General features: G+C 34.8%; 1 protein-coding gene across 6 annotated transcripts in view; it reads left to right on the top strand.

Moving 5' to 3' along the window:
* The window catches only part of PRKD1 (protein kinase D1), a 310715-nt gene that overhangs the window by 236693 nt on the left and 65216 nt on the right, over window positions 1–8806 (top strand). For 2 of the 6 annotated variants that reach the window (XM_034648654.1, XM_034648655.1), the window contains exon 5: window positions 5555–5578. The exons of the other annotated variants lie outside the window; for them this stretch is intronic. In XM_034648654.1, coding sequence (XP_034504545.1) covers window positions 5555–5578 — 24 coding nt within the window. The remainder of the gene's footprint in view (window positions 1–5554; window positions 5579–8806) is intronic. 6 annotated transcript variants of the gene reach the window in all.

The raw sequence follows: 8806 nt of genomic DNA, 5'->3' as shown, positions 1-8806 counted from the left end.
GGGGGGGTGGGGGGGGCGGGAGGGTTCTGCTTCTCCCTCTCCCTCTGCTTGTGCACTCTCTCTCGCAAGTGAGTAAATAAAATCTTTAAAAAAAAAAAAAAAGAAAGGGAAAAGATATTTTCAATGTATCCATTTTATAAAAGACTCATATCCAGAACATATAAAGAACACCTACAAGAATTTAGAAGACAGACAATTCCATTTACGATACAGGGAAAAATACTTGAGCAGCACTTTATAAAAGAGCACAGCCAATAAACATGTAAATGTACTTTATGTCATTAGTTATCAAGGAATCTAAAGTTAAATCCGCAGTGAAATAGGTCCACACCAGAATGTCTAACACTGAAAGAAACCCTGATAATAACAAGTTATTGATGAAGGTACTGAGGAACTGGAACTCACATATACTACTACTGTGTGGATATAAATTGGTTCAACAACTTTAGACAACTGGTTGGCATTTCTCTTCTAAAGCTGAACATATGCATATTATGTGATTCCACAGTCTACTCCTAGGTTTATATTCAAAAGAAATGTATATAGACACATATAGAAAGATATGTACAAGCATTTTTGTTCGTTTGCTTCTTGCTTTTAAATTTTTTTAGACTTGATTTTTTAGAGCAATTTTAGGTTCTCAGCAAAACTGAAAGGAAGGTACAGAGATTTCCCATATACTACCTGCCCCCACACATGCATTGCTTCTCTCATTATCAAATTCACTCGTCAGAATAGTACTTTTGTTAATACTGATGAACGTACACTAACACATCAAAATCAACTGAAGTCCCACTTTAGTGTTCAATCTTGTACATTCTTTGGGTTTGGGCAAATGTATAATTGTATATTCATCATTATGGTATCATATAAAGTATTTTCACTGCCCTAAAAATCTTCTGGGTTCCACCTGTTCTTCCCTATTCACTTTCACCCAATCCCTGCTAACCGGTTCCTTTTACTTTCTCCATAGTTTTGGCTTTTCCAGAATGTCATATAGTTGAAATCATATAGTATGTAGCCTTTCCAAATTGGGTTCTTTTACTTAGTAATATGCATTTAATTTTCCTCCATGTCTTTTGATGTCCTGTCAACTCTTTCCTTTTAGCATAGAGTAATACTCCATTGTCTAGGTATCCACAGTTTATTTATCCATGCACCTAACACAGGACATCTTGGTTGCTTCTAAGTTTCGGCAATTATGAATAAGGCTACTATAAACATCCACGTACAGGTTTTTGTGTAGACATAAGTTTTCAACTCTTTTGAGTAAGTATCAAAAAGCTCGATTGCTAGATCATAAGGTAAGAGTATGTTAAGTTTTGTAAGAAATCACCAAACTGTGTTCCAGAGTGGCTGTACCATTTTGCATTCCCACCAGCAACGAAATGAGAGTTCCTGTTGCTCCACATCCTTGTTAGCATTAGGTGTTGTCAGTGTTCTGGACTTTGGCCATTCCGATAGGTAAATAGTGGTCTTTCATTGTTTAAAGTTGCATTTTCTTGGGGCGCCTGGGTGGCAGAGCGGTTAAGCGTCTGCCTTTGGCTCAGGGCGTGATCCCGGCGTTATGGGATCGAGCCCCACGTCAGGCTCCTCTGCTGTGAGCCTGCTTCTTCCTCTCCCACTCCCCCTGCTTGTGTTCCCTCTCTCGCTAGCTGTCTCTATCTCTGTCGAATAAATAAATAAAATCTTTAAAAAAAAATAAATAAATAAATAAAGTTGCATTTTCTTGATGACATATATGATGTGAGCTTCTTTTCATATGCTTATTTGCTATCTGTTTAGATCTCCTTTTTTTTTGTTGTTTAAAGGTCTTTATTTTTAAGTAACTTCTACGCCCAACATGGGTGTCAGACTTACAGCCCTGAAATCAAGAGTCTCATGCTCTACTGACTGAGCCAGCCAGGCACCCCGACTTATATCTTTATAAGGTGTCTGTTAAGGTTTTTATTAGGCCAGTTTTAAAATTAAGTTGTTTGTTTTCTTATTGTTGAGTTTTAAGAGTTCTTTGTGTATTTTAGGTTAATAATCTTTTATTAGATGTGTCTTTTGCAAACATTTTGCAGATATTTTCTCCCAGTCTGGGGCTTGTTTTTTTAATCCTCTTGACAGTATCTTTTGCAGAGCAGTTTTTAATTTTAATGAAATGCAGCTTATCAGTTGTTTCTTTCATGAATGTGACTTCAGTGTCATATCTCAAAAGGTATCACCATATCCAAAGTCATGCAGGTTTTATCCTCTGTTATCTTCTAAGATTGTTAGAGTATTGTGTTTTACATTAAAGTCTATGATCCATTTAAAGTTTATGATCTCAAAAGGTATCACCATATCCAAAGTCATGCAGGTTTTATCCTCTGTTATCTTCTAAGATTGTTAGAGTATTGTGTTTTACATTAAAGTCTATGATCCATTTAAAGTTAATTTTTCTGAAGGGATGTGTCTAGATTTTTTTTTTTATGTGAAGTTTAGTTGTTCTAGCACCATTTGTTGAGGAAACGACTTTTGTTAATTGTATTGCCTTTGTTGTTTTTGTCTGAGATCAGTTAACTCTACTTACAAAGGACTATTTGGGGGCTCATTAATCTGATCCATTGATCTGTTTATCTCTTCTTTAACCAGTACCACACTGTCTTGATTATTGTAGCTTTACAATAAATCTTGAAGTCAGGTAACATCAGTCCTCCAATTATGTTCTTCTCCTTTAATATTATGTTGGCTATTCTGGATCTTTTCCTTTCCCTCTAAACTTTAGAATCAGTTTGTTGATGTCCATAAAATAACTTGCTAGGATTTTGATTGGGATTGCATTGAATCTATAGATTAAGGTGAGAAGAACTGACATCTTTACAATATTAAATTTTCCTATCCATGAACATAGAATGTTTCTCCATTATTTAGTTCTTATTTTATTCCTTTCATTAGAATTTTATAGTTTTCCTCATGCATATCTTGTACATATTTGGTTAGATTTATACCTAAGTATTTCATTTTGAGGGGGTGCCATGTGAATGGTATTGTTATAAACATGTTTGTATCTTTATACATAATAGCTAAAAGCTAGAAACAAATAAATAGTTATAAAGTTATTAGGTTTCTTCATCACAGGTCATGTGAGAAAAGAATAAAATATTATATCTGAATAATTAATAATTAAATTTAGTTCTGAAATTCTTATCAGTTAATGAAAATGGGGTTATAAGAATTATATTATTTAATAATGGGAAACAAATTCTTGGGGTGCAAAATGAAAAGTAATGTGTCACATCATCCTAATATGCATATAATTTGCATAATTGCTATTGTTTTCTACAGTAGTTTTCACTACAGATGAAAAACTGTAATTCAGGTGATTTTCCTTCAAGGGGAAAACAAAAATAAAAACAAAGCTATAGCATAATGTTACAGCCAGCTACTAAAGGAATAGGTGGTACCATACATTTCTGGTGATTCTACCTTGATAGCAAAGTAGAAAGAGTCTGTGTTCCCCCGAATTTTTTTCTCTAAAATAATGGTCCTATCAAATATTCTGTGAAAAAAAAAATTTCCTGGTCAGATTAATACTGGGAAGTTCTTCTCAGTCCACCCACATATTAGACATTGTAATATTTACTAAGCATAATTACGGGTCTCAGAAGTCTTGAAATAATGAAATACGTTTTCCTGTATTGACTCAAATATTGAATCCCTTTTTCTCGTAAAACCTAGGGATATCCTATGGGGGAAAATGCACTTTGAGAAACGGTAACTTAGAGGAATAAGCGAACATATGTTGTATAGATCATCATCAAATAATCACGAGCTGAATAGCATTCAGCCGAAACTGAATGCTGATGAGAGCTTGGTGTAAAGGTATTCAGAGCTTACAAATAGGAGGAAAATCATGAACTTTACATATCATATATGTTCACAAGGATAACGATAATACCTTATTTTGGAAATTGAGAAAATTGATCGATTTCCTCTCCCAAAGAGAAAGCTTTGCCATCTCTGTATGAAAATGTTCCATAAATTACATACAAACAGAGTTACAATTTTGCCTTGTAGGGGCACAGGGCAGGCTGTCCTAAGATGGGCCACTTTGGCAAAAGATTATTTTGAGTTAAAAGCAATCAAAACCCAGCAGATGCAGGAAAAACTCTCTGCCTCCCCTACAACTGCCTAAATTTACATTGGAAAAGAGAGCCTGTAACAGGAAGAGAGTTATTAATAGAGACTCTTCTTTACCTAAGGAACTTATCTGCATAATAGGGCAGCTTTGTTTTTCCAAACATCTCCCTTCACCTTCTTGCTAAAGATCTTCTTCCCCTACATATCCTCAGACCCTGCCCCTCTCATTAACTCATAAGCTTCATGTTGCCTCATTGTTTTTGGAATTTCATGTCTGTGTGGATTCCCCATATGTACACCTATTAAATTTGATTTTCTCCTGTTAATCTGTCTCATGTCAATTTGCTTCTAAGTCTAGCTAGAAGGACCATAAGGCAGAGGAAGTTCTTCTTCCCTAACATCCCCAAAAGTCTGTTTGGATCTGTTCAAATGAGCAGTTGTTAACCCTGAGTTCTGCACATGTTTCATGTCAGTCCAGAAATGTAGCAGGTATTATTGGGTTACAGTTAATCTTGGCAGAACCTCAGTCTAAATGTACACTACTTCCCCATGTCTCTGATTGTAGGTTGTACATTGCAGAATAGGATATGGGGGTTCAGAGAACAATGGCCATGCATTTCTATTAAGAAAAAGAGTCAGCTATATTTTAGTTTTAATTTGGGATGAAAAGAACATATTCAGTGTAAATACAGGAGATATGTATTGTCTACTTAACCAAGATGTTTCTAATATTTTTCATTGATACTCCTCTTAAAACAATTTTTCAGAATAACCTTTCTACTTTTGAATTATACTTCAACCTTGAATGAAATCAGACAGAAAACAATGATATGCAACAAAGACTTAAAAATGAGCAAAGAATGCACTGTAGGCATATTTCTCTCATTAAAACTCTAACCCACTGTTGGACTTTCCAGGTTTGTAAACCACTGACTAATACTGATTATTCATCAGCTTATTCTTGCCTACAGGCAGATAACAACTATGTAACATTTGATTACTTTGATGACCTTTTTCATTTTTTCCCATTGAGAGGATGAATTATTGTGAAGAAAATCCAATCTTTCCCGTAAAGGTCAAAAATGCTTCATTTTGACTATAATTTATTTTCAACAAGGTGAAAGAGCTGTTTTTCATCACTGACACCGTAACAAGTAGATTTTTTTTTTTTAATTTTACCTCTGTCAGCTCACAATTGTAAACTGTGTTTTTGCAATCTTGACTTAGTGTCCATAATTCTACTTACATGTTAAAGAGTAGTTTCTAGCTCAGATGTCTCTGTGGCTGTAAAGGCTGATTATTGTAACATTTTGCTTGAAAAATGCATCTATATAAAACATTATTGATAACATGCCTTGCTTTCTTCAAATAACACCATTTTCTTGTCTTTTTTCCCCTTTATTCTGCACCTTTGCCTGCTTTTTGCTCTTACAACTTCATGTTTCAGTCTCCTGTGAGTCCTGGCTTTGAGGTAGGTACTAACTCTACCTGGCAATAGGAATATGGTTCACCATCTTTTACAAACCAACATAATGCTAGTAGGTTGACATCAGACAATTATTTGTATTGACTCTATGAGAATGCTCAGGTCAGAATTTAGCTCACACTCCAACCTATTAAACTACAGAAAGCCCATAGGTTTTTCTAGGAAATTGAAAAGACAGGTTGAGAATAGAACAGAATACAGTCAGCACACACTTTACCCGGTAGCATAACTGAAATGCGTGCATATTGAAATTGTATCCTGAAGCCAGGTACCACAGAACCATGCAAAGGGACATCACACACACACACACACACACACACACAGGTTGTAGTTGGCATAGTAAGGCATACAACAAGGACTGCCTGAAGATAAGTGTAACTTTTTTTTAAGAAAGGAGTTTTTAATCCTTCATGTTTTATCACAATCAGTTTAATTATGTTTTAGAAGGATGGTATGCAAGTGGATATATCAAGGTCTGAGTCCAAGAAGAAATTATATTTAGAAAATTCACAAATTTCCTTCCTAGAGGTGTTTTTTTTTTTTTTAAAGATTTTATTTATTTATTTGACAGAGAGAGACAGCCAGCAAGAGAGGGAACACAAGCAGGGGGAGTGGGAGAGGAAGAAGCAGGCTCCTAGCGGAGGAGCCTGACCTGGGGCTGGATCCCAGAACGCTGGGGATCACGCCCTGAGCCAAAGGCAGACACTTAAGGACTGCACCACCCAGGCGCCCCTTCCTTCCTAGAGGTTTTAATTAAGCCCCCCTCCAAAACTGGCCTTATTTTTTTTTTTTTAAGATTTTATTTTTTTATTTGACAGAGAGAGACAGCCAACGAGAGAGGGAACACAAGCAGGGGGAGTGGGAGGGGAAGAAGCAGGCTCCCTGCAGAGGAGCCCGATGTGGGGCTTGATCCCAGGACTCCGGGATCATGCCCCGAGCCGAAGGCGGACGCCCAACGACTGAGCCACCCAGATGCCCCAAAACTGGCCTTTTATTTATCTTAAGCAATTGATAGCCTGGATATGGAGGAAAGGCATTTAGATCAAGTGTTAAAGCAGAGTATACAACGGTACTTTTATTACGATAACTCACTTTGACCAGTTGACTTGTTAATAGTTTTCCTTATTTCCGTACTTCTGGCAAATTGAGAATTGGCCTATCATTTTTCTTCATGAGACTCTAAATTTCAAATACCATTATTAGTGTCCATTCTTAGATGGTCTTGTTAAAGTAACTCTAACAAAGGAAGCTAATGAAAACACAACCAGAATGTGTTCTAGGTTAAATCAAATTGAGAAGTCAAGATATCTTGATTCATAGGATATAAAATGAAGAGATCTGCTTCAATAATAGTAAATTTCGATGTTTGAAAAAGTCATCCTAGTTAAAAATGTGCCCTACTTAGAAAAGTCCAGGGTGAAATCTAGGTAAATGTAATTTTTTTTATATTCTTGCAAATTTAAATTTTGTAATTTACAATGCCTTCCAGACATAATTTGAAATGGGAATTAGTATCTTTCCCTTCAGATTGTCCTTTGGGAATGAAGCCAAAGAAGAAGGAGACGCATTTTTCACTTCCTTCTCCTACATTGCAATCAGGAACAGATTATCTAAGGGACTGAGGGAGATAGTCTACTTTTCTGTGAGAGTTATACAACCTAAAGGCCACCAGGCCTTCACAGGTGGCTCCTGATGCAAATAAGATGCATTTTCGGCACAAGCTGTTATTCTTGAACTTGTTTATATCAGTTTGTTGAAAAGATAGCAGACTTTTGTCTTTATACTTGTAAGAAAATGATGCATTAAATTTGACCAATATCTGCATAACCGTAGTGTAAGTTGCAGAATTGTTCTAGAGACCTGGTAACAGTTCCACCTTCATGTTGGTCAATTAACACTTTTAGGTTTATAACTCTGGAGTGCAGAAACATACAAAATTACATAAATTCTCTGCCCTTATGAAGCTTGCATAAATGGCCAATGTGCAAACAAATAGATATAATATATATGTCTTTGTAAAAGCGTCCTGGTGTTATATTGCGATGCTATATATTAATTTCCTTAATCTGTCTTGCTGATTAGGTTGTTTTCATTTTTTATTTTAGGCGTAGTTGAAATAAGCATACTTGTGTTTTTTGTTATTCATTTGTTGAAAGTGTTAGTAGGTTTCTCCGTCAGCGTTTGTTGAATGTATTTACTAGTTTATCTTCTTAGATGCCAAATGGACTGAAGAATATATACAATTTTTTGCCAAACAGTTCTTCAAAAAGTTGTAAAAGTTTAAATTTGTAACCCTGAGAACTACAGTGTATGAAAGTTTTTATTGCCTTATATTCTTCCTGACAATAGATTTTATTGGTATTTTAAAAGGGTTTTGTTTTTGTTTTTGTTTTTTTACTAATTTGATAGGTGAAAAATTTCTATGCCTAAATATTATTTTTTTATTGGAGGATAAACATCTTTTCATATATTTATTGGCCATTTGTATTTCACCTGTGGTGGATTGCCTATCTTTTTTTCTGTTGAGTTGCGTATTGATTGCTTAGAATCTTTATATATGATTAATCCACTGTTAATCTGTGATGGAAGTATATTTTCAGCTTTATGTATGCTTTTACCATCTTTTCCTACACTGCTTTTTTGACAGAGAAAAGACATATTTTCACTCATTTTCTTACTATACATAGACTGTTGAAAATTAATCAATATGGCCAGATTAAACATAATACTTTTGCAAATGACTGAGGAAAATGTTTTTTTCCTGAAGTAAAGGAACTGAAGTCAAAGTAGAAAATGAAGCACAATTTAAGACAGCAGTGTCCTTTGCAATCACAGGATATAATTGATATGTTATTTTTTGATGATATGTTTTTTTAAAGTAAGTTAGGTCTTATGGAATTTTTAAAATTTAAGAACTTTATTAAAGTTTTAAAATTATTTTTTAAGTGTCTTTCAGGAAGCATTTACTATTATACCTTTGAGGTTAAGGGGCTCTACAGAGAATTTATTTTTGGTGAAATTAAATGCTTCTAGTCTAGACTTTTTGGTAATTCCTAATATTCAGACTGCCTTACAGAAATTATTAGGAAATTAATTGCTCATTCCAAAAGTTTTCCCTGTGTTTGACTGTTTTATATCCTCACTTTTTGCATCCTTTAGTTTTTATGAAATTTAGACAATATTCAGTTTAACTTGTTATTAAGGGTGCATATT

Source organism: Ailuropoda melanoleuca, chromosome 20 (assembly GCF_002007445.2).
Source record: "Ailuropoda melanoleuca isolate Jingjing chromosome 20, ASM200744v2, whole genome shotgun sequence".
Classification (NCBI taxonomy): Eukaryota; Metazoa; Chordata; class Mammalia; order Carnivora; family Ursidae; genus Ailuropoda; species Ailuropoda melanoleuca.
This window is presented reverse-complemented; position numbering and strand designations above follow the sequence as displayed.